This window comes from Eleutherodactylus coqui, chromosome 11 (genome assembly GCF_035609145.1).
Source record: "Eleutherodactylus coqui strain aEleCoq1 chromosome 11, aEleCoq1.hap1, whole genome shotgun sequence".
Taxonomy (NCBI): Eukaryota; Metazoa; Chordata; class Amphibia; order Anura; family Eleutherodactylidae; genus Eleutherodactylus; species Eleutherodactylus coqui.
Genome location: NC_089847.1, coordinates 101,353,482 through 101,379,752, shown reverse-complemented (window position 1 = coordinate 101,379,752; position 26,271 = coordinate 101,353,482). Strand labels below are relative to the sequence as shown.

General features: G+C 52.4%; 2 protein-coding genes across 3 annotated transcripts in view; one reads left to right on the top strand and one right to left on the bottom strand.

Annotated features, from left to right (window-relative positions):
• The window catches only part of DDB1 (damage specific DNA binding protein 1), a 38,373-nt gene extending 33,693 nt beyond the window's left edge, over window positions 1-4,680 (bottom strand). The window contains exon 1 of the mRNA XM_066583177.1: window positions 4,532-4,680. Coding sequence (XP_066439274.1) covers window positions 4,532-4,592 — 61 coding nt within the window. The 5' untranslated portion in view covers window positions 4,593-4,680. The remainder of the gene's footprint in view (window positions 1-4,531) is intronic.
• Window positions 4,681-4,943: 263 nt separating this feature from the next.
• The window catches only part of TKFC (triokinase and FMN cyclase), a 45,049-nt gene continuing 23,721 nt past the window's right edge, over window positions 4,944-26,271 (top strand). Inside the window, exon 1 of one of the 2 annotated variants that reach the window (XM_066583176.1) lies at window positions 4,944-5,042. The gene's annotated coding sequence lies outside the window, so the exon portion shown is untranslated. Of the gene's footprint in view, window positions 5,043-19,416; window positions 19,516-26,271 lie in introns of those variants that run through there. The other variant, XM_066583175.1, reaches the window with a different exon arrangement.

Below are 26,271 nucleotides of genomic sequence, written 5' to 3'. Positions count from 1 at the left end.
TAGCAGGCTGCGGAGTCCGAAAGCCAAACCTCCGACTCCTCAATTTTCCCGGTCTCTGACTCCACAGCCCTGCAGGGAACTTACACCGGACTATTAATTCCTGCAAAGTTTATGGAAAGTTTAGATATGGTTATATTTGCCGTCTTCCCGTTCTGACATGACTGCCGGATGGCCAGCGCCCTTTTCCTCTGCAGGGGCGGAGCTTCACTACTGAGCATGTGCAGATACTGCAGCACAGACTCATCCCAAAGAAAAGCCTTGCAGCATAAGGACACTTCAGGCCCCTTTACACGAAACGATTATCGTTCAAACAAGCTAAAGTGGACAATAATCTTCAGTGTAAACGCAGCCAACGATTGAATGACGAGCGATAAATCATTCACTTTTCGTTCATTCTATGCAGGCATAAAGCTCATCGCTGGCTCCGTCACCAATTGTTCAGTTTAAATACCGATCGTTCAGTCACTTATACAGCGAATGTAAACGACTGAACGATTTCTTGTTAAAATGAGCCAACGATGTATTTGCCGGTATAAACAGTTGAACGCGCGAAGCATGAGGCCATTCAATCGTTCAAATGATATATCATTTGGTGTAAACGGACCCTTAAGGCCCATTTAGACGCAACGACAGTTTGACTGACAGTTTTGAGAGATCATTTTGCATAAACTCTTAAGTAGTTACTCCACTACTTAAGAGTTTATTAGCGTGCAATTGAAGCCTTTCGCTGAATGCAGATAACAGCTGGAGGTCTGTTATCAGCATTCAGCTGCTTTGTTCTCGAGCGGGACTGCAGCTGAAAGAATGCTATCAGAGCTATCCCGATAAGACACATTGCTGACTTTAAGCTGGCTTGAAGTCAGCGATGAACGAATAGTGCATGATGGGCATATGTTTAGACGCAGTGATTATTGCTCAAAAGACGGTTTTTGAGCGAATTTTGAGCGATAATTGTTGTGTCTAAAAGGCCTTTTAATCTAACGGAGAGGAAAGGCAATAACTATTTTTCTATTGCTGCTTCCACGTCCTAGTTATCAATGCTTTTGATAAATGGGGGCTTAGATGAATAAACATATTTATAGGGCACTTTAAAATTTTCCCTAAATTCCTGTGAAAGGAGAATTGCAAAAAAAAATCTGCCCTGAATTCATTATAGCTATAGATGAGCGAGTATACTCGCTAAAGGCAATTGCTTGAGCGAGCATTGCCTTTAGCGAGTATCTCCCAGCTCGAGACTGAAGGTTCGGGTGCCGGCGCGGGGGAGCGGTGAGTAGCGGTTGTCAGCAGGAGGGAGCGGGGGGGAGATCTCCCCTCCGTTCCTCCCCGCAGCTCCGTGCCCGCTGCCGGCCCCCCGAACCTGCAGTCTCGAGCGGGGAGATACTCGCTAAAGGCAATGCTCGCTCAAGCAATTGCCTTTAGCGAGTATACTTGCTCATCTCTAATTATAGCATATAATAGTGCAGCTCCCTGCAGTAGCCGTCTATTGGAGGCCAGTGATGCCATTCAGGATCCTATGGAAGCGTTTATCATGCAAATTCATGACAGTTGCACTAAAAAGGTACAGAAACAATGACTAAACCCCCTTAACCAAACTCGGCTTAGGGCCAGATCTAAGAACCATTTAAATAAAGCCAACTTTTAGGAGGATTTGAAAGGACTCTGCAAACTTCTCTAACTTTTTGGGCTGTGGATTCAGATTCCCATTTTGGTGGAGACATGTACTGACCCCGATGTATGGGATTTCATATATATATTATATATCATTATACACGTATACTACAGGGAGTTCCAGTGATATCACTGTCCATATATGAACATATAGATTCAGTTTGCAGAAACGGAATGGGCAGTACCCCGGCTGCAGGCGTATGGGTCAGACCCCAGAAGTTGGAGCGCTCTGCTATCTCTGGCACCCCCATGAAAATGCTGCCGACTTAATTGCAGGGCGGACCGGATCCCCATTATCGCGGATCACGTTAACCCCATCCTGTAGATAGAGAATATCTATCAAATTCATTTCATTTTCCCCGTTTCTCTCTACTTCTGCAGCGCTGAATAGAGAACGTAGACTGCAGCCGCACCAGGATGACACGTCCTCGCCATAACAAACATCGGCGGAGAGCAGACCCTTTTTTTTTAACCCATGTTTAGCCGCTATAAAATATTTTATGGGGCTGTAAAAATTCTTGAAGGGCGCGCTCACACGGGGCGGATACACCGTGGATTCAACGTCACAGGTTTAGGTGCGTGATACAAGCCAAGTGGAGGAGGGTTCAAAAATCTCATCCACCTGCTGCGGAGAAAAAAAACACAGCGCTGTATTCACCGTGAAAACCGCAAGCAGAACCAGATACGCAGGGAATATGAGGAATCTCGGTCTGTAAATACGCTGCGTTTTCACGGGCAGATTAAATACGCCAGTGCGAACGAGCCCTACGGCTAAATCCACTCGTGCGATTTTCGGTTCGAGAAAAAATGGGCCAAAATCACACGAAACAGGAGGTCATGGATCTGAATGCAGGTATTCACACGGGTGCTTTCTTATTCAGGCCGCACAAATATATCCGGCTGCAGAGAAAAACCGTGAGATTTCCGCCGGGAGAAGCGCTGCTTCAAAACCCGCGGCACTTTGCCGCAGGTTTTGAAGCGGCCTTGCCGCTTGCTCTTCTGCTGCAGCCGGCGCTCCCATAGAGGAGAACGCCACCGCAGCGGAAGAAGTAAAAAAATGAACATGCTGCAGCCGGCAAATCCGCGGCAGATTCGTTGTCACGTGTGGGTGAGATTTCTGAGAAATCTTGCCCACATGGTTGGCTAATTGCGGCATTAGCGGCTGCAGGCGGATTTGCCGCGGCAAAATTCCAGACAGAATTTCCGCGGCAAATTCGCCCTGTGTGACCCCAGCCTTAGGCTGCACGAGTAAAACTCTGCCAGAGTTGCGCTGGGTTTTACCACTGTAGTGTGGGCAGTGACCCAGCCCATCACCGTGTATGGCAGTGATATTGCCTGCACAGTATACTGCACATGACAGCGTATCTCACATGCAGTCTTCACGGTTTTTTTTTTTTGTGTGTTTATATTTCCGGCGCTGAAGCTTCGAAATGGCGCGTATACGCACCGCCCATAGAAAGCAATGGGCTCTCACACTTAATACGCCGCAAAACAGGGCACGCTGCATTCTTTTTTGCACTTGAGTATTATGCAATTCCTACACGCGGATGTCAACGAAACAGCGTAAGGCAATGTATTTGATTGCCTGCAAAATGACCGCGCATCCCACCCGTGTACGGCGCACGTGTAATATGCGGTAATCTTACACTGGTGAGAGTCCGGCCTCAGTGACATTATTTGGATCACCTTGGCATTTATTTTCACACATTTGGAAAAAAGGATGCAAACTGATAAAAATTGCGCGTGAAAAAAGAAAAAAAAATTAAAATAGATGAAAATCGAACCGAATCCCCCAAGTCTTATTACGGATATTGATTAGGAATCGCCGCAGAATTAAGCCATTTTCAATTTTGCAGATTTTGATGTGGAGTATACAGCAGCTTGTGGCGCTCAGAAGGGAACCATCTGCTGCGGTTCCGTGTCAAAAACCGCACCAAAATAAGTAGCGCAAATTATGCTGCGGAATTTGGTGCGGATCAGCAGCAAAACATAAAACCCGCACCGCCGGTCAATTTACGCGGCAGATTTGTTTCCCAGTGGGTGGATGACGTTTCTTGAAATGTAGCAGATTTTCGGCAGCCAATTGTTCCTTAGGCCGGCTCCACACGGGCGGACGCACAACAGCGCAATTTTTCCCCCAGCACAATTAGGCCTCATGTACACAGCGGGTCTGGATTTCGCTTGCGGAATCCTGCTCTGACCGCGGTGGGTGACCCTGCGGGTGCAGGTTGGCTTTCATCTCCGGAGTCCGCGTGGCCCTGTCTTCTTCCGACTTCTTTGTACCGCGGATGATCTGCACGGCTCACTTGACTTCAATGGAAGCCGTCCACGCGGAAACCGCTGGAAAATGGAGCGCGCAAATTGGTTTCCGCTCGTGGGCTTGAAAAATCACTAAGCTATAGCATGCTATGGAGGGCTATGGCTTCGGAACCTGGAGGCGAACGTCTGTGCCGAATTCCGCAGCAAAAATACGCCCGCGTGCAGCCGGCCTTATGCAGTTTTTCCTGCATCTCCTTACGTATTGCGAATGCATTTGCGCCCCCCATTGACTTCTATCGGAGCCTTTAGTGCGCAAATACGTTGAAAAATATAACTTGAAATGCGTGCAAAAAAATACAGAAACATGAACGAATACGTGTGAATGCGCGTGAATACGTCCGTGCGAAGCGCGCCTTAACACGTAAACAGACCCCGACTGGTCGCATAGACAAGGGCGACAACACTGGAGGAGACAACAAGGATTCAGGCTGCTACATAGGGGACAAATACAGATATGGCAAGAGCACGGTGCACAAGGGGTTAACCTGCAGTGAGCTCAGAGACCGCCCGCAGGATGAGCTCCACAGCGCCCCCGGGGACTGACCTGTCACACAGGCATTCACCGCAGTGGGCTTCTGCGCGGTCACCACGTAGTTGTAGGACATGTTGTCGCCGGGCTGAGCTCCTGTCGCTCTAATTCACGTAGCGACAGGCGCGAAAACAGACAGCAACAGGCCGTCTATCGCCGGAACCGGAAAGGGCAGACCATAGAGACCGAGCAGGGAGGCCAGCGCGCCTAACACACCATAGAGAGGAGGCGGTCTGACTAGAGCGTCTCTCTAAAAACGTAGATTACATAGCACACCGACTCCGTACGGGCAGCGCGAACGGTACACCGGGAAGCGGCTTGTTTAGGGCTGATAGTACGATAGGCCGGCGAGGATTTGTTGTTGTGAAACATAAAGGGCCGCGAGTGACTGAGTTCTACCATAGAGTCGGGGGTGGTGAGGGATAGAGCGCCGCTGTAAAATAATAGAGCGTTTATGTGTGAGGGGCAGAGCGACCCCTGGAGCAGCAGAGCTGGAGGAATGTAATCAGCTGGTATAACTAGCAAGGTACTATAGGCTGAGCATTGGCTGTAGGGTATATTCGTGCTGAGCTAAGGCCGCCTTCACACGAGCGTACCTGCGTTTGCACGTGCCTGAGCGCTGCGTTTTTGCGTGCATATTTTTCTGCACCGTTTTTTGCCTGCAAGTCGTGTTCATTTGCACGGGGCAAACAAATGACAAATTGGACTAATGAGCTTCAGATTTTTTTTTTTCCGCAGCGTATTGCGCATCTCCTTGTGTATTGAGTGTGCGTTAGTGCACCCCTCTGTTGACTTCTATGGTGCGCAAATGTGCAAAAAAATTGGAACATGCTGTATTTGTTTTTTTAACATTTTTTTAGTGCAACCGTAATGCACAGCCAAAATGCAGAAATGTGAAGGAACCCATCTAGACCAATGGGTTCTATTCTCTGCATATGGTGCGTGCAAATACGCCCGTGTGAAGGAGCCCTAGTGGTGTCGCGGTAAATCGGTAACTTGTAAACAGCATTTCCTCGAAGGCCACTTTCACACAGCTGAGAAAACAGCCTGAGATTTGTGCGTTGTGAGACGCGCCAATGTGAGCGCCATTCTTTTGAATGGAGTCATTTACATGAGCGATTATTTTTAGGGGGTTTTTTGACTCACATCATGGGAAACGTTTGGGGCATGTCCTGAGCGTGGAGCGAGGCTTCCCACTGAAAAAGGTTATGGAGAGGTCTTTAATAGAGATGAGCGAGCAGGCTCGGTCGAGCATTAACATACTCGTTGGTGCTTGTCACTTGCTTGAGCACCACGCGGTGCTCGAGAAACTTTAATGTCCCCTCCTCATGTTTAGCGCCATTTTTTGCCTACTAAACATGCAGGGAAGGCATTGCCACTTCCTGCTGAGACGTGCCAACAGTCTGCACGCCTACAGCGGTGAGTGGCTGGCCGGATCAGGTGACCGCCGAGTACTTAAACTGGTGCCACCCGTGGCTCGCCTAAAGCGCATGCTGGCAGAGTTTAGGGATAGAGCTGCTGCTGAGATAGGGAAAGTGTAAGTGTAGGGATTAGGTTGCGGTTAGGTAGGGATCCTGACTATAAGAACCCAACAGTCCTTCTTAGGACTACTCTAATTGTGTGCATTAGCATTTTGGCTGGCTGGGACCAGTAGTGCACCACATTTTTTTTTTTTTTTTTACAAGCGTCCCGGCTGTATTCTGCCCACTGTTGGAGATTTTGTGCAGTGTACTGCCAGGGCTGTACACAGAGTACATAGAAATTTACAAAACTCCTATTATTTCTTTTATTTTTAGTTTTTGGGGGGCTCAAAGTGTTGGTGCTGTATTAGAGCATACTGTATCTACCAGTCTCTGTATGCGGTGAATTAGCCCTAGTTCTCAGCGCTATACAGTGGGTTAATTTTTTTCTGGCCCTGCGCAGAGTCTCTCAAATCTACCAGTCTCTGTGTGCGGTAAATAAGCCCTAGTTCTTAGCGCTATACAGTGGGTGATTTTTTTCTGGCCCTGCGCAGAGTCTCTCAAATCTACCAGTCTCTGTGTGCGGTAAATAAGGCCTAGTTCTTAGCGCTATACAGTGGGTGATTTTTTTTCTGGCCCTGCGCAGAGTCTATCAAATCTACAAGTCTCTGTGGGCCGTGATTTAGGCCTAGGTATCTGTGGTATACACTGGTTAACTTTTTTTTCTAGCCCTGCACAGCGTCTCTCATATCTACCAGTCTCTGTGGGCGGTGAATTACCACTAGGTATCTGCGGTATACAGTGGGTTAATATTTTCTGGCCCTGCGCAAAGCCTCTCAAATCTACAAATCTCTGTGTGCGGTGAATTAGGCCTAGATCTCAGCCGTTTAGACTGGTTCAATTTTTTTCTGGCCCTTCTCAAAGCCTATCAAATCTACCAATCTCTGTGGGCGGCGATTTACACCTAGGTATCAGCGGTATAGACTGATTAAATTTTTTTCTGGCCTTGCTCTTTCCTTTATCCTACATGAAGAAGAATAGGGGTAAGGGTAGAGGACGTGGACGCGGGCGTCCGAATGAGGGTGTGGGCAAAGGCCGAGGTCCTGGGCGGGGGGAAACAGTGCCTGCTGCTGAGGGATTGGTAGAGCGCTGCATATCTGCACTCCCCAGCTTTATGTCACATTTTGCAGGTCTGCATGGTACACCATTATTAAAAAGCACAACAGTGCGATCAGCTACTGACGTGGATAGCGGATAACGCCTCCAGTACTTTATCCAACACCGAGTCTTCCATGCAGTCCACTCATGCCACCCAAGGTACTGTACCTCTGAATCCTCAGGCTGCTCCTCCTTCCTCCCAGCCTGGTCACTCCAGGAAAAGGAGAGATGATGATGAACAGGCATACACCCAAGAACTCTTCTCTGGTCCCTGCCCTGAGTCTGAAAAAACGGTTCCACAGCCACATGATGAGTTTGTCGTGACCGTTGCCGAAAATGTGGAACTTTCACAGACTCATGGCAAGGTGGGACGAAAGCCATTCACCGCATGCGGGTCACACCACTGCCTCTTCCCCATTGTCACAACCTGGCACAGAGATGCAATAACCCTCCCAGGACGCAGGCACGAGTGTCTTCCCGCCTGAACCCACACCCTCACCTCCAAGGTCCTTCACTGCCTCCACCAATGTGTCCCAGCGCAGTGTTCAGCTGTTGCTAACCCAATCGTTGGGATTGCGGAAATACGTGGCCACTCACCCGCGTGCACAATCTTTAAACGTGCATATCGCACAACTACTCAGCCTGGAGATTGCCATACAGGCTAGTAGAAACGGAGGCTTTCCACAACATGATGGCGGCGGTGGTCCCTCGGTACTCGGTCCCCAGTCGCCACTATTTTCCCGGTGCACCGTCCCCGCCCTACACCAGCACATCTCACGCAACATAAACCGTGCCCTCACCAATGCGGTTACGGGGAAGGTCCACTTAACCATGGACACGTGGACAAGTGCTGGCGGGCAGGGACACTACATCTTCCTGATGGCACATTGGGTGACCTTGGTGGAGGCTGGGACCGAGTCTGACCCTTGGTCTGCTCACCTGCTACCCACACCGAGGATTGCGGGTCCTACCTCGGTGAAAATTTCTCCGGGTTATTATGCCACCTCCTCCACCCCCTCCACCTCTCAATTACCACGTGTGAGTACATCGCCGGCAGTCGTTAGCTTGAGGCGCTGCAGCACTGTGTTGGGGAAGCGTCAGCAGGCCTGCTGAAACTACTCAGCATGGGAGAGAAGAGGCACACCACCCAAGAGCTGTTGCAGGGTTTCACAAAGCATACCAACCAGTGGCTTTCGCCGCTGAACCTCCAACCAGGCATTGTCGTGTGTGATAATGGGCGTAACCTGGTGGCGGCTCTGTAGCTTGGCAGACGAACACACGTGCCATGCCTGGCCCACGTGTTCAATCTGGTAGTTCAGCGCTTTCTGAAAAACTACCCCCATTTGACTGACCTGCTCAGCAAGGTGTGTCGCGTGTGCGCCCATTTCAGGAAGTCCACCACAGATGCTGCCACCCTCAGAACACTGCAACATCGCTTCCAGCTGCCAGTGCACCGACTGCTGTGCATCGTGCCCACGCGCTGGAATTCTACGTTGCACATGTTGGCCAGGCTGTACGAGCAGCGTAGAGCCATCGTAGAATACCAGCTGCAACATGGCCAGCGGAGTGGTAGTCAGCCTCTGCAGTTCTTCACAGAGGAGTGGGCATGGATGGCAGACATCTGTCAGGTCCTAGGAAACGTTGAGGCGTCTACACAAATGGTGAGCGGCGATGCGGCCATTATCAGCGTAACCATCCCGCTGTTTTGCCTGCTGAGAAGTTCGCTGCTAAGCATAAAGGCCGACGCTTTGCGGTTAGAACAGGGTATGGGGGATGACAATATGTCGCTTGATAGCCAGACCACATCAGTTTCTCAACACGTATTGGAGGAGGAGGGGAAAGAGACTGCTGCCCACACTGCAGAGAGTACCCATGCTACTTCCCTCAGATCTCTTCAGCATGTATGGCCTGAAGAGGAGGAGGTGGATCATGAAAGTCATCCTCCTAGTGAGGACAGCGATGTGTTGCGTACTGGGACTCTGGCACACATAGCTGACTTCATGTTAAGTTGCCTTTCCCGTAACCTTCGCGTTAGACGCATTCTGGCCAACCAGGATTACTGGGTGTTCACCCTTCTCGACCCACGGTATAAAAAGAACCTTTCCACTTTCATTCCAGGAGAGGAAAGGAGTACGAGAGTGATGGAATACCACAAGGCCCTGGTGGAAAAGCTGATGCTAAAGTTCCCATCTGACAACGCTATCGGTAGAGGACGTACTTCAGTGGCCCAACTAGCAGGGGAGGCGCGGGGATCAGGCAGCATGTCCAGCACAGGCAGGGGAACACTCTCCAAGGCCTATGTCAGTTTTATGGCACCCCAGCCAGACTGTGTCACCACTTCCCAGTCAAGGCTGAGTTGGAGGGAACACTGTAAGAAGATGGTCAGGAGTACATAGCCAACTGTACCAATGTCCTCCGTATTCCTCTGCTCCATACAACTATTGGGTGTCAAAGCTGGACACGTGGCAGGAATTTGCGCTGTATGCCTTGGAGGTGCTGGCCTGCACTGCCGCTAGTGTCTTATCAGAGAGGGTGTTTAGTGCTGCTGGGGGAATCATCTCGGATAAGCACACCTGCCTGTCAGCCGACAGGCTTACACTCATTAAGAGGAACAAAGGCTGGATTTCCCTTGACTTCTCTTCTCCACCGGTGGAAAGCAGCGGAACATAAAGATTATTTAAGCTGAAACAGGAGAATCATGCACCCTCCATCACCCCCAAAAAGGGGAGAAGTAGCTTGGTCTATCCTGCTCTAATCTTCCTCCTCCTAAACCAGCATGACATCATGCTGAATAGCCAATTTTTCAGAGAGCCAAAAGGCTCTGTTAAAACTATTTTTTTCGGAGGGCTGCCTCCAGGCTCTTTTAGCAAATTAAGCAACAACGAGCTTTATCCTTAAAAAATGTTTCTGGGTTTCACCTGCACTCTGGGTAATCCAATTTTTCAGAGGTACACCTGTACTCTTGGTACACCACTTTTTCAGGCCTTCGCCTATACTCTTAGCAAACTAATTTTTTCGGCCTTCGCCTATACTCCTGGTACAGAAATGTTTCAGGGGGTTGCCTATACTCTTGGTACACAAAAGTTTCAGGGGTTTGCCTATACTCTTGGTACAGAAATGTTTCAGAGGGTCGCCTATACTCTTGGTACACAAAAGTTTCAGGGGTTTGCCTATGATCTTGGTACACAAAAGTTTCAGGAGTTTACCTATACTCTTGGTGCACAAATGTTTCAGGGGTTTGCCTATACTGTTGATACACAAATGATTTAGGGGTTTGTCTATATACTCTGGGTACACAAAGGTTTCCCAGCGCAGTGTTCAGCTATCTGACACATACACAGAATGAATTGTCCTGCTTTGCACATTTCAATTTCTTCATGTTTCATGCTGTCTTGGGAGCGATGAAAGGAACCATAACTGATTTAATGAGACTTTCACAGAAGTATTGGCATCCAAGTCTGCTTTATGCCCACGTTTGTTGAGGGTGTGGGTAGAGGCCAAGGTCGTGGGCGGGGTGCAACTGTTCCATGTTTGGTCACTAGAATTTCTTCATGTTCATTGCTGTCTTTGGAGCGATGAAAGGAACCATAACTGATTTAATTAGACTTTCACAGAAGTACTAACATCGAAGTCCGCTTTAAATACCCTAAGGCCTCATGTCCACGGGGAAAATCAGATCCGCTGCAGATTCTCCATGGAGAATCTGCAGCGGGTCCCTCCTGCCCCGCGGACATGAGCGCTGAAAATAACAATAAATAAGAATAAACTCACCTCCCATCCGCTCCGTTTCTTCTCTTCGCTGCAGTGTCATCTTCTCTCGTCGCAGCCGGATCTTCTTTCTTCGGCTCGGCGGATGTGCATGATGACGTCGGTGACGTGCCCCGCGCATGCGCCGGGCCGAAGCAAAATGATCCGGCCGCGACTGAGAGAAGATGGCGCCGCGCCGAAGAGAAGAACCGGAGCGTGTGAGTAAAATATGATTTTTGTCTCCCGCGGGGACGGCTCCCGCGGGCTTCTATTGAAGCCTATGGAAGCCGTCCGGAGCGTGTGAGTAAAATATGATTTTTGTCTCCCGCGGATCCGGACGGCTTCCATAGGCTTCAATAGAAGCCCGCGGGAGACCCGCATGAAAATGGAGCATGGTCCAGATTTTTCCATGCTCCATTTTTTTTAAAATCACTTTTATTGACCATCCGCGGGTATTTATCTACCCCGCGGGTGGTCAATGCATCCCTATGGGGTGCGGATCCGCGCGCGGGAGAAGAGCTAAAATCCGCTGCGGATTTTAATTTTTATTTTGCCCGTGGACATGAGCCCTAAGTGGTAAACAGCCGGTTTGCTTTGGGTCTGATAGATGCACGCAGCCCTGGGGGTCAGCACTGGTCGCTATGTATTAGCTCTCGTGTTACCACAGTTATCTGAGACACTGGTTTGGACCAATCAAAAGAAGCGTAACTGATATTAATGAGACTTTCACAGGGTCACTGATGCCTGTGGTGGCAACTTTTGCGACACCTCCTGCTTTAAAGAAATCTTTTATATTCGAAAGGGTTGTTGAATTTTGCAGATGCTAGTTAGAAGTACTAGCATCCGAGTCTGCTTTATGCCCATATTTGTTGAGGGTATGGGCAGAGGTCAAGGTCCTGGGTGGGGTGCAGCTCTGCCATGTTTGGCCACTCAAATTTCTTCATACTTTATGCTGTCCGTGGAGCAATCAAAGGAAACGTAACTGATTTAACCCTTTCTAATCCATTTATTTTTCTCATCCGTTCTCCCTAGCTCCAATTTATTTGGAGCTGGGGAGAAGGGATGAGAAAAAATAAATTTTCCCTTCACCCTCCTGATCTGACAGAGTTCAGGAGGGTGCAAGTGGTCACTACACCGTGGGGGGAATGCAGAAGTAATACTTCTGCATTCTCCCTTCAGCCTCCCGGCTCGGCGATCATGTGATAGCTGGGGTCAGGTGGCACCTGGTGGTCACATGATCGCCGCATTCTCCTTTCAGCCTTCTGGCTTGGCGATCATGTGACAGCTGTGGTCAGGTGGCACCCGGCGGTCACATGATCACTGCCAGAATCTCCGTGCATTACCTAGCGCCTTCTCCTCGGGGGCCATTGATGGGGACCTGTGCAGGAGTGCATGTGCATGTGATGTTTCTGACGATCGGGTGCAGATGCACCCATGCACTGCAGTGTCGGGCCTGTCCAGACATCGGAACTGTGAAGGAAAATGATGGTGTCGGGGCAGGCCCGACATTGGATTGGAAAGCGTTAATGAGACTTTCACAGGGTCACTGTATTGCTGTGATGACAACTTTTGGGAGACCTCCTGCTTAAAAGAAATCTTTTATTTTAGAAAGGGTTGCTGAATTTGCTAGATGCTTAGAAGTACTAGCATCTGAGTCCGCTTTATGCCCTCGTTTGTTGTGCCTAGTAGTACGCTCTAGGCTTTCGCAAGCATCCCGGCTGTATAACAGGTCAACTCATTGTACACCACCTGTTTTTGGATGTCTGCTGACGTATAATGCCCTGAGTGGTAAACAGCCGGATTGGTTTAGGTCTGATAAACGTACGCATCGCTGGGGGTCAGCGCTGGTCAGCAAGGATTATCTCTCGTGTTACAATTTACCACAGTTATCCGAGATACTGGATTGGAGCGCTCACAGGAAGTGTAACTGATTTAATGAGACTTTCACAGGGTCACTGTATATCTGTGGTGGCTACTTGGGCAACACCTCCTACTTCAAACCAATCTTTGGTTTTAGTATGTGTTGCTGTATTGTGGAGATGTGTAGAAGTGCTGGCATCTGAGTCCCCTTTATGCCCACGTTTGTGGCTCCTGACAATTTTGTGACGGAGGTGGCACGGGATTGGAATTATGATCGTAGATTAATTCATCATCAATTCTCATCAGTAATGTGGGCTATCGCCCACAATTTCAAAGAGGGTCACTGCCAGGCCCTGCCAACCCTCTGCAGTGTTGTCTCCTGTTCCTTTTCATCCAATACGCACTTATAAATAGACATGAGGGTGGTGTGGCTATCAAGCCAGCGTGTGACATGAGGGCAACTGAACGCTGAGCTGGGAAAAATTTGAGTATGCTGTGGATGCAGGCTCGTGTGGGGGATTGGATAGCAATGTCAGCATGTAACACAGGAGAAGAGGCAGTGTTCTCACCCGCAGATGGTGATTGGCCGTCGTTGCACCTAGTGTGGTTCTTAGCTAAGATGTGCCAGCGCGTGTGCCTTGCTGATTATTGTCTGTGCTAAGTAAATTGTTAGGGGGGTGACCGCCAGGCTCTTGCCCCCAATTTGGCTTAATAGTGCAACCTGGAAACCCATGCATGCTGCCCCTGCCGTTCCCTATCCATTTCTGTGGTGTTTCCATGACTTTCTGATGTTTTCAGGTGATTCACACAACCTCCCCTATGCAGAGCATGGGTCACCTTAAAAAATGCTCGAGTCTCCCATTGACTTCAATGGGGTTCGTTACTCGAAACGAGCTCTTGAGCATTACGAAAAGTTTGTCTCCAGCAACGAGCACCCGAGCATTTTGGTGCTCGCTCAAGTCTAGTCTTTAACACAACATCACACGAAATTGTGCAAAAAAAAAAACACGCAGGTGTACCTGTGGGTCTTGTCGCAGAATTAAGCCATTTTCAATTCTGCATCAAAATGTGCACTGAGGCTGTGAATTTTGGTGAGCAATTTTTCCACGTCTATTGTTGCGGAGTAATGCCCAGCGTTTGTAAGAACCCTTAGGCCCCTCTCAGACAGTGTTTTTTTTCAGCTTTTAATGCTGCGCTTTCAGCACTGCACTAAATCTTGTCAGAGGCTCCCATTCTTTTCATTGGAGCCTCTCAGACATGCGCTCAATTGCGGCACTTTCCAGCGCTGTGATTTTCAAGCCCCGTCTGTTCTATATGGCCATTTTGATACACTCAAGAATGGAATGAACCTTAGCCTGGGATTCTTGAATAAGTGGAAAATATGAAAGGTCTAAAGGAGGTCAAGAGGAATGTCCTCCTCCGAATCATTTCGAATCATTTTTTTTTTAACTTCATAAAATTTCAGAACTTGACCTGTAATAATGTTGCAATCCAATAGGTGGTGCTGCATCTCCTTCCATCTGCAGGTTGAAGGAGAGATAAAACTGTCGCATTCCTGAGCTCAGTGGACTGATTTAAGTATTTATGTCTCAGCTCAGTCTGTTGTTTTTAAGTTTTGTGTTTTCTCTCACTGAGAACAATCACACTTTGCTCTACTGGCTAACACAGTGCCGAATCTTTTTTTCATTTTGTGCGTTTAGTGCACCTCATCACTGATGGGGTATACTAAAACCGTTTTTGGAGGCAGGAGCGCTGCCTCCGAAAGCAAAAGCACAGCAGAGCTCTCACGGTGCTCATGTGTGAGAGAAGGCATATTCATGCATCCATAATACAGATGAGTGTCCAATATGACCGCGGCCATCCGAATCTGAGCATCCTATGTTCTGAGTTCAGGGTAGGACTGGGACCCTCTTCCGTAACACAGCAAACAATTGACCTACTGCAGATTTGAAGGGGTTTTCCAGCTTTTCAAGACTGAAGACCTATCCGAAAGTCATTAAGGTATTCACACACAGTGGGAAAAATCCACTAGATTTCCGCATCAAAATCCACAATGAAATCTGGCCATGGGATTTTGCTTATTATATTGAAATGAATGAAATCCTCTGTGAATTTTCTGCAACAAGTAGGGCGGTGGATTTAAAAATGCGGAATGTGACTTGAATCCACAGCGGATTTTTTCTGGTTAGTGAGGAGGGTTTGTACCGTACGAACTGCGGAATTCTTGCTCACCAAAATTCCGCAACTAGTTTAATCCTTATATCAGCTGAGCGCTCTAAAAAAAACCACAGCAGCTTTTTTATGCAGCGGGAGCCTTCATTTGCGCACAAATAAGCTCTTAAGTAGCTAATTAGCTACTTAAAAGCTTATGCAAAGTGAACGCTCAAAACGGTCACTCAAACTGCCATTTGAGCGATCATGTTGCCGTATAAATGCACGCAATGATTATTGCTCAAAAGATTGCTTTTGAGCAATAATCGGTGTCTAAATAGGCCTTTCTGCAGTCAAGATTGTGTGACAATTGGCTGCCGTTGGTGGGTGGGGTTTCCACTGCAAGTCGTTTTTGCCGTATGGTAGCACAACCTAAAGCTGGCTTCACACGGGTGAGAAAATCGCATGCAATTTGTGCGTTGCGAGATGCACAAATATGAATCCCATTCTTTTTAATGCGGTTATACACGTGAGCGATGCTTCCTTGCATGGCACCGAAATGTGATGCAGCAAAAAAATCGCAGCATGTTCTATCTTGCTCCATGCTCTCACATTGCACAGCCCCTTGTTTTCAATGGGGCCGGCGGTAGCACCACACCACGTATTAGGTGCATGCGGTGCGAGGTCTCCCATTGAAAGCTGACAGCTGTGGCAAGAAGATTGCTTCTTTCCCGAAGTGATGCAAGGCTGTTTTGACATGAAAACTCCTGGCATCCTCAGGGAGTTCACATGGTGGAGAGCACGATATGGGGCTATGATTCACGGTCCCATATCGTGCTCACCAGTGTGAAGTTAGCCTTAAGGCCCATTTACACGCAAAGATAATTGTTTAAAAGGCAGGGAGAATGACAGTTTGAGCGATCATTTTGCATAAGCTGCTAAAGGCCCTTTTACACACAACGATTATCGCTCAAAATTCACTCAAAAGCCATCTTTTAAGCGATAATCGTTGTGTTTAAATGTGTGCCCATCGTGCACTTTTCGTCCATCAGTGAGTTCAGCTCAGCTTAAAATCCATCGAGACTGATAAGAGGGACCGCATGCTGAGTTCTCCACAGGCAGCGCTGATAGCATTCTTTCAGCAGCTCTCCCACTGGAGAACAATAGTGATGTATTTAGAGAACAGACCACTCGCTGTTCTCTAAATACAGGCAAATGAAGCTAAGTTAGCTACTAATCGTCTGTTTAGCCCATTAGTAGCTAATGCAAAATGATCGCGCTAAACTGGAAGTTTCTGATGAATTTTGAGTGATCATCTGTGTGTGTAAATGCACCTTAATAGGCACTAATGCCTATTAGCAGCTATTACCTTCATTTGCATGTAAATTAGACCACCTGCTGTTCTCTGCATACAATTCTTTGTTCTGCTGTAGGGCTGCAAGCTGAATATTTGTAATCGGCACTGCCCATGGAGAACACAGCATGCGTTCCCTGCTATCAGCTCTCCAGCTGAACTATGGATTTGTCCCAAATCATACGTTCGGCAAAAATTTGATTACGAGGCGCTGCACAATTAGCACATTAACCTTATGCACAATCGCCTTCAATAAGGTTTCTTTTAGCTGAAATGTTCATTAATGTCAGTAGCTGCTATATAAGTGCCACCAGCGAAGTCGCTGACATCCGAAAAGTTTGATTTGGTGGTATATCGTATATATATATATATATATATATATATATATATACCGTGTTTCCCCGAAAATAGGTCCTACCCCAATAGTAAGACCTACGGGGTTTAAAGTATAAGGCCTCCCCCGAAAATAGGACCTAGCTAAACTGCCCCAAAAATACTAAAATCAATACTCGCCTGGTCCGTGGCGTCCCGATAGTTTCCGGCGGAGCTGCGTTAAACTTCAGCCTTCTTGTCTCACAGCTGAGCTTCTGCTGGTGAAGGGGCTTTAAATACCCCACCTCCAGCAAGGCGAGCGCTGTGATTGGTCAATTGCCGCCTCAGACTATCGGAAGGCATCGGGACGCTGCGGACCAGGTGGTTAAACCCCCCCACTACCACCCTCCCCCCGAAAATGAGACACTGTGCCCTTTCTGGGGCGAAAAATAATATAAGACAGTGTCTTATTTTTGGGGAAATACTATCTACCGTATATACCGGCGTATAAGACGACTTTTGAACCCCGAAAAATCTGCTCTGCAGTCGGGGGTCGTCTTATGCGCCGGTAATACAAAAAAAAAAAAAGTGTAAAAAAAAAAATTTTTATTACTCACCTCCCACGGCGTTCTGTCGCGCTCCGGCAGGATGTCGCTCGCTCCGGCAGGCTGTCGCTCGCTCCTCGTCCCCGCCGCAGCATAGCTTTCTGAATGCGGGGCTTGAAATCCCCGCTTCCAGAAAGCTAATACACACGCCGGCAGCCATGACAGCATTGAATGGCTGTGATTGGCTAAAGCACACGTGGCTTCAGCCAATCACACTATTCAATGACATCATTGAATGGCTGTGATTGGCTGAAGGCGCACGTGTTAGCAATCACACCCATTCAATGATGTCATTGAATAGTGTGATTGGCTGAAGCCACGTGTGCTTTAGCCAATCACAGCCATTCAATGATGTCATGGCTGCCGGCGTGTGTATTAGCTTTCTGGAAGCGGGGATTTCAAGCCCCACATTCAGAAAGCTATGCTGCGCCGGGGACGAGGAGCGAGCGACAGCCTGCCGGAGCGAGCGACATCCTGCCGGAGCGCGACAGAACGCCGTGGGAGGTGAGTAATAAATTTTTTTTTTTTTCCTCCACTGAATACCGGCGTATAAGGTGACAGTTGGGGGGTCGTCTTATACGCCCCGTCGCCTTATACGCCGGTATATACGGTATCTCCTATCTATCTATATAAAAAATTACAGGGTAAGTCGGTGAGTTTTTGATTTTTAATTCGGCCAATATAAATCTTGCCTGGTGCTGAAGAACGTTCATGCACAATTTCACTCAAATCGGGCCAGAACTGTGGCTTTGTATACAACACAAACCGGCAGATTTTGCTATCATATATAAGATTTACGCTAGAAACTGGTTTAAATTAGACCAGAAATCTATGCCATTTAGAAGCTTTTTTTTTTTTTGTAGTCGCATAGAGCAGCTGAGATGCTAATACATGAAAAGATGAGCGTCTCATGTATCGGGCGCTTCCTGCACCAGCAGGGACACGGTTACGGGCTCCTTGTCACGGATGTATTTCCACATGCAATACGCAGTAAATAGAACCCATTGATTTCAATGCTTGAGCATTTTTGAACGTGCAAAAAAAAATATGGATTGTGATTGTTCCCAGCAAGAGAAACCAAGTAATCTTGTAAAGATGATACCTTTTTAATGGCTAACAAAAATACATGATGTTATAGCGAGCTTTCGGAACTAAGCAAGGTTCTTCCTCACGCATAATGGAACAGATCTAAAGACATATTTATGTAAAAATATATACACATGATCACATGAAAGGGCACAAACATGGTGTGATTAATTTACACTTGAAACGAATTCCAGAACAAGATAAGAGGGCACAGACATGATGTGATTAATAGTACTAAATACTAGAAAGGGATGAGCAGAACAGTAAATACTTAATTAGTCCAGTAACAAGGGGTGTGAAAGTTTTATGGCCTGTAAATTGGGGGTCACCACTAGAGATGAGCGAGTATACTCGGTAAAGGCAATTGCTCGAGCGAGCATTGCCTTTATCGAGTACCTGCCCGCTCAAGATGAAAGGTTCGGGTGCCGGCGCGGGGGAGCGGTGAGTAGCGGCTGTCAGCAGGGGGGAGAGAGGGGGAGAGAGAGATCTCCCCTCCGTTCCGCCCCGCTCTCCCCCGCAGCTCCCTGCCCGCCGCCGGCACCCGAACCTTTCGTCTCGAGCGGGTAGGTACCCGCTAAAGGCAATGCTCGCTCGAGTAATTGCCTTTAGCGAGTATACTCACTCATCTCTAGTCACCACCAGTCCAGCGTGATACCTTTACTCTGGGTTTCTCATATCTCATAATCTCCACTGATGTAAACCCCCCCCCCCCCCCCCCCTTCAAGATTCATACCGTTGAAGTCAATGGGGGGTGCAAATGCAAACAGAAATTACAAGAAGATGTGTGACGCATTGCGCAATTCTGCTAGAAAAAGAGCACATCTGGAACTAATTGGCCATTTAAATCAGTGCAGTAAAGTATGCTGATACCCATGCAAAAAAAGCCTCCTTCATAGCACAAAAAAATTGCACTAAGGTGAGCACAATTACACTTACTCCCATGTGAATTCGACCTAAGGCTGGTGTAAGAGGCACCAGTCTTAGGAAATCGCCTTCTATGTTCCTGTTGTATCTATGCTTCTTTTAAAGCCCACATTATTTTATTGGCCTTGCCAGCAGCTGCCTGGCATTGGTTTGTAAAGTTGAGATTGATTTCTGTTGTAGCGTAAACTACCCGGAATACACCATGGTGATTGCATGATTCTTGGCATCCGCAAAGTCACATGACCCTCCTTTCATACTCTGGCCTAAGGGTAAAGTTCTTCTTGCTGCTTTGCTCCGTAGATGTCCCTTGTGCTACGTGTAAGCACGCTGTATCTGCGCTCTGTAAGTTACCTCTTTTATTGCGACCATGTTCGCTGCATCTGCCTTGTTAAGGATTGTGCATCCTTGGCCGCTGCCACTATGTATCATGTGCGGAGGTTCTTCAGACACTGTGCATCCTGTACTGACCACCTCAAGTCATTGTTCATCCTTTACTAATATTCTCCATTCTCTGTTTAGTCTGCACTAATATTATCACTGTGCAGTCTGTGTTCTGATTCTCCAGGCATCCTGCACCCATAGTCTCCGGTCACTGCGCGTCCTGCACCCATAGTCTCCAGTCACTGCGCGTCCTGCACCCATAGTCTCCAGTCACTGCGCGTCCTGCACCCATAGTCTCCGGTCACTGCGCGCCCTGCAGCCATAGTCTCCGGTCACTAGGCGCCCTGCACCCATAGTCTCCGGTCACTAGGCGCCCTGCACCCATAGTCTCCGGTCACTGCGCGCCCTGCACCCATAGTCTCCAGTCACAGCGCGCCCTGCACCCATAGTCTCCGGTCACTGCGCGCCCTGCAGCCATAGTCTCCGGTCACTGCGCGCCCTGCACCCATAGTCTCCGATCACTGCGCGCCCTGCACCCATAGTCTCCGGTCACTGCGCGTCCTGCGCCCATAATCTCCGGTCACTGCGCGTCCTGCACCCATAGTCTCCGGTCACTGCGCGTCCTGCACCCATAGTCTCCGGTCACTGCGCGTCCTGCGCCCATAGTCTCCGGTCACTGCGCGTCCTGCACCCATAGTCTCCGGTCACTGCGCGTCCTGCACCCATAGTCTCCGGTCACTGCGCGTCCTGCACCCATAGTCTCCGGTCACTGCGCGTCCTGCACCCATAGTCTCCGGTCACTGCGCGTCCTGCACCCATAGTCTCCGGTCACTGCGCGTCCTGCACCCATAGTCTCCGGTCACTGCGCGTCCTGCACCCATAGTCTCCGGTCACTGCGCGTCCTGCACCCATAGTCTCCGGTCACTGCGCGTCCTGCACCCATAGTCTCCAGTCACTGCGCGTCCTGCACCCATAGTCTCCAGTCACTGCGCGTCCTGCACCCATAGTCTCCAGTCACTGCGCGTCCTGCACTTAAATTGTTCTGCGCCAACAGTCTCTGGGTATGGCGCGTTCTGCCCCCGTGGTGTCCTGCGCCATCAGTCTCCAGTCACTGCGCGCCCTGCGCCTATAGTCTCCGGTCACTGCGCATCCTGCACCCATAGTCTCCGGTCACTGCGCATCCTGCACCCATAGTCTCCGGTCACTGCGCGCCCTGCACCCATAGTCTCCGGTCACTGCGCGCCCTGCACCCATAGTCTCCGGTCACTGCGCGCCCTGCACCCATAGTCTCCGGTCACTGCGCGCCCTGCACCCATAGTCTCCGGTCACTGCGCGCCCTGCACCCATAGTCTCCGGTCACTGCGCGCCCTGCACCCATAGTCTCCGGTCACTGCGCGCCCTGCACCCGTAGTCTCCGGTCACTGCGCGCCCTGCACCCGTAGTCTCCGGTCACTGCGCGCCCTGCACCCATAGTCTCCGGGCACTGCGCGCCCTGCACCCATAGTCTCCGGTCACTGCGCGCCCTGCACCCATAGTCTCCGGTCACTGCGCGCCCTGCACCCATAGTCTCCAGTCACTGCGCGTCCTGCACCCATAGTCTCCGGTCACTGCGCGTCCTGCGCCCATAATCTCCGGTCACTGCGCGTCCTGCACCCATAGTCTCCGGTCACTGCGCGTCCTGCACCCATAGTCTCCGGTCACTGCGCGTCCTGCGCCCATAGTCTCCGGTCACTGCGCGTCCTGCACCCATAGTCTCCGGTCACTGCGCGTCCTGCACCCATAGTCTCCGGTCACTGCGCGTCCTGCACCCATAGTCTCCGGTCACTGCGCGTCCTGCACCCATAGTCTCCGGTCACTGCGCGTCCTGCACCCATAGTCTCCGGTCACTGCGCGTCCTGCACCCATAGTCTCCGGTCACTGCGCGTCCTGCACCCATAGTCTCCAGTCACTGCGCGTCCTGCACCCATAGTCTCCAGTCACTGCGCGTCCTGCACCCATAGTCTCCAGTCACTGCGCGTCCTGCACTTATATTGTTCTGCGCCAACAGTCTCTGGGTATGGCGCGTTCTGCCCCCGTGGTGTCCTGCGCCATCAGTCTCCAGTCACTGCGCGCCCTGCGCCTATAGTCTCCGGTCACTGCGCATCCTGCACCCATAGTCTCCGGTCACTGCGCATCCTGCACCCATAGTCTCCGGTCACTGCGCGCCCTGCACCCATAGTCTCCGGTCACTGCGCGCCCTGCACCCATAGTCTCCGGTCACTGCGCGCCCTGCACCCATAGTCTCCGGTCACTGCGCGCCCTGCACCCATAGTCTCCGGTCACTGCGCGCCCTGCACCCATAGTCTCCGGTCACTGCGCGCCCTGCACCCATAGTCTCCGGTCACTGCGCGCCCTGCACCCATAGTCTCCGGTCACTGCGCGCCCTGCACCCATAGTCTCCGGTCACTGCGCGCCCTGCACCCGTAGTCTCCGGTCACTGCGCGCCCTGCACCCATAGTCTCCGGGCACTGCGCGCCCTGCACCCATAGTCTCCGGTCACTGCGCGCCCTGCACCCATAGTCTCCGGTCACTGCGCGCCCTGCACCCATAGTCTCCAGTCACTGCGCGTCCTGCACCCATAGTCTCCAGTCACTGCGCGTCCTGCACCCATAGTCTCCAGTCACTGCGCGTCCTGCACCCATAGTCTCCAGTCACTGCGCGTCCTGCACCTATATTATTCTGCGCCAACAGTCTCTGGGTATGGCGCGTTCTGCCCCCGTGGTGTCCTGCGCCATCAGTCTCCAGTCACTGCGCGCCCTGCGCCTATAGTCTCCGGTCACTGCGCATCCTGCACCCATAGTCTCCGGTCACTGCGCGCCCTGCGCCCATAGTCTCCGGTCACTGCGCGCCCTGCACCCATAGTCTCCGGTCACTGCGCGTCCTGCACCCATAGTCTCCGGTCACGGCGCGTCCTGCACCCATAGTCTCCGGTCACGGCGCGCCCTGCACCCATAGTCTCCGGTCACGGCGCGCCCTGCACCCATAGTCTCCGGTCACTGCGCGTCCTGCACCCATAGTCTCCAGTCACTGCGCGTCCTGCACCCATAGTCTCCAGTCACTGCGCGTCCTGCACCCATAGTCTCCAGTCACTGCGCGTCCTGCACCCATAGTCTCCAGTCACTGCGCGTCCTGCACCCATAGTCTCCAGTCACTGCGCGTCCTGCACCCATAGTCTCCAGTCACTGCGCGTCCTGCACCTATATTGTTCTGCGCCAACAGTCTCTGGGTATGGCGCGTTCTGCCCCCGTGGTGTCCTGCGCCATCAGTCTCCAGTCACTGCGCGCCCTGCGCCTATAGTCTCCGGTCACTGCGCATCCTGCACCTATAGTCTCCGGTCACTGCGCGCCCTGCGCCCATAGTCTCCGGTCACTGCGCGCCCTGCGCCCATAGTCTCCGGTCACTGCGCGCCCTGCGCCCATAGTCTCCGGTCACTGCGCGCCCTGCGCCCATAGTCTCCGGTCACTGCGCGCCCTGCGCCCATAGTCTCCGGTCACTGCGCGCCCTGCGCCCATAGTCTCCGGTCACTGCGCGCCCTGCGCCCATAGTCTCCGGTCACTGCGCGCCCTGCGCCCATAGTCTCCGGTCACTGCGCGCCCTGCGCCCATAGTCTCCGGTCACTGCGCGCCCTGCGCCCATAGTCTCCGGTCACTGCGCGCCCTGCGCCCATAGTCTCCGGTCACTGCGCGCCCTGCGCCCATAGTCTCCGGTCACTGCGCGCCCTGCGCCCATAGTCTCCGGTCACTGCGCGCCCTGCGCCCATAGTCTCCGGTCACTGCGCGCCCTGCGCCCATAGTCTCCGGTCACTGCGCGCCCTGCGCCCATAGTCTCCGGTCACTGCGCGCCCTGCGCCCATAGTCTCCGGTCACTGCGCGCCCTGCGCCCATAGTCTCCGGTCACTGCGCGCCCTGCGCCCATAGTCTCCGGTCACTGCGCGCCCTGCGCCCATAGTCTCCGGTCACTGCGCGCCCTGCGCCCATAGTCTCCGGTCACGGCGCGCCCTGCGCCCATAGTCTCCGGTCACGGCGCGCCCTGCGCCCATAGTCTCCGGTCACGGCGCGCCCTGCGCCCATAGTCTCCGGTCACGGCGCGCCCTGCGCCCATAGTCTCCGGTCACGGCACGCCCTGCGCCCATAGTCTCCGGTCACGGCGCGCCCTGCGCCCATAGTCTCCGGTCACGGCGCGCCCTGCGCCCATAGTCTCCGGTCACGGCGCGCCCTGCGCCCATAGTCTCCGGTCACTGCGCGTCCTGCGCCCATAGTCTCCGGTCACTGCGCGTCCTGCGCCCATAATCTCCGGTCACTGCGCGTCCTGCGCCCATAGTCTCCGATCACTGCGCGTCCTGCACCCATAGTCTCCGGTCACTGCGCGTCCTGCGCCCATAGTCTCCGGTCACTGCGCGTCCTGCACCCATAGTCTCCGGTCACTGCGCGTCCTGCACCCATAGTCTCCGGTCACTGCGCGTCCTGCACCCATAGTCTCCGGTCACTGCGCGTCCTGCACCCATAGTCTCCGGTCACTGCGCGTCCTGCACCCATAGTCTCCAGTCACTGCGCGTCCTGCACCCATAGTCTCCAGTCACTGCGCGTCCTGCACCCATAGTCTCCAGTCACTGCGCGTCCTGCACTTATATTGTTCTGCGCCAACAGTCTCTGGGTATGGCGCGTTCTGCCCCCGTGGTGTCCTGCGCCATCAGTCTCCAGTCACTGCGCGCCCTGCGCCTATAGTCTCCGGTCACTGCGCATCCTGCACCCATAGTCTCCGGTCACTGCGCATCCTGCACCCATAGTCTCCGGTCACTGCGCGCCCTGCACCCATAGTCTCCGGTCACTGCGCGCCCTGCACCCATAGTCTCCGGTCACTGCGCGCCCTGCACCCATAGTCTCTGGTCACTGCGCGCCCTGCACCCATAGTCTCCGGTCACTGCGCGCCCTGCACCCATAGTCTCCGGTCACTGCGCGCCCTGCACCCATAGTCTCCGGTCACTGCGCGCCCTGCACCCATAGTCTCCGGTCACTGCGCGCCCTGCACCCGTAGTCTCCGGTCACTGCGCGCCCTGCACCCGTAGTCTCCGGTCACTGCGCGCCCTGCACCCATAGTCTCCGGGCACTGCGCGCCCTGCACCCATAGTCTCCGGTCACTGCGCGCCCTGCACCCATAGTCTCCGGTCACTGCGCGCCCTGCACCCATAGTCTCCAGTCACTGCGCGTCCTGCACCCATAGTCTCCGGTCACTGCGCGTCCTGCGCCCATAATCTCCGGTCACTGCGCGTCCTGCACCCATAGTCTCCGGTCACTGCGCGTCCTGCACCCATAGTCTCCGGTCACTGCGCGTCCTGCGCCCATAGTCTCCGGTCACTGCGCGTCCTGCACCCATAGTCTCCGGTCACTGCGCGTCCTGCACCCATAGTCTCCGGTCACTGCGCGTCCTGCACCCATAGTCTCCGGTCACTGCGCGTCCTGCACCCATAGTCTCCGGTCACTGCGCGTCCTGCACCCATAGTCTCCGGTCACTGCACGTCCTGCACCCATAGTCTCCGGTCACTGCGCGTCCTGCACCCATAGTCTCCGGTCACTGCGCGTCCTGCACCCATAGTCTCCAGTCACTGCGCGTCCTGCACCCATAGTCTCCAGTCACTGCGCGTCCTGCACTTATATTGTTCTGCGCCAACAGTCTCTGGGTATGGCGCGTTCTGCCCCCGTGGTGTCCTGCGCCATCAGTCTCCAGTCACTGCGCGCCCTGCGCCTATAGTCTCCGGTCACTGCGCATCCTGCACCCATAGTCTCCGGTCACTGCGCATCCTGCACCCATAGTCTCCGGTCACTGCGCGCCCTGCACCCATAGTCTCCGGTCACTGCGCGCCCTGCACCCATAGTCTCCGGTCACTGCGCGCCCTGCACCCATAGTCTCCGGTCACTGCGCGCCCTGCACCCATAGTCTCCGGTCACTGCGCGCCCTGCACCCATAGTCTCCGGTCACTGCGCGCCCTGCACCCATAGTCTCCGGTCACTGCGCGCCCTGCACCCGTAGTCTCCGGTCACTGCGCGCCCTGCACCCGTAGTCTCCGGTCACTGCGCGCCCTGCACCCATAGTCTCCGGGCACTGCGCGCCCTGCACCCATAGTCTCCGGTCACTGCGCGCCCTGCACCCATAGTCTCCGGTCACTGCGCGCCCTGCACCCATAGTCTCCAGTCACTGCGCGTCCTGCACCCATAGTCTCCAGTCACTGCGCGTCCTGCACCCATAGTCTCCAGTCACTGCGCGTCCTGCACCCATAGTCTCCAGTCACTGCGCGTCCTGCACCCATAGTCTCCAGTCACTGCGCGTCCTGCACCCATAGTCTCCAGTCACTGCGCGTCCTGCACCTATATTGTTCTGCGCCAACAGTCTCTGGGTATGGCGCGTTCTGCCCCCGTGGTGTCCTGCGCCATCAGTCTCCAGTCACTGCGCGCCCTGCGCCTATAGTCTCCGGTCACTGCGCATCCTGCACCTATAGTCTCCGGTCACTGCGCGCCCTGCGCCCATAGTCTCCGGTCACTGCGCGCCCTGCGCCCATAGTCTCCGGTCACTGCGCGCCCTGCGCCCATAGTCTCCGGTCACTGCGCGCCCTGCGCCCATAGTCTCCGGTCACTGCGCGCCCTGCGCCCATAGTCTCCGGTCACTGCGCGCCCTGCGCCCATA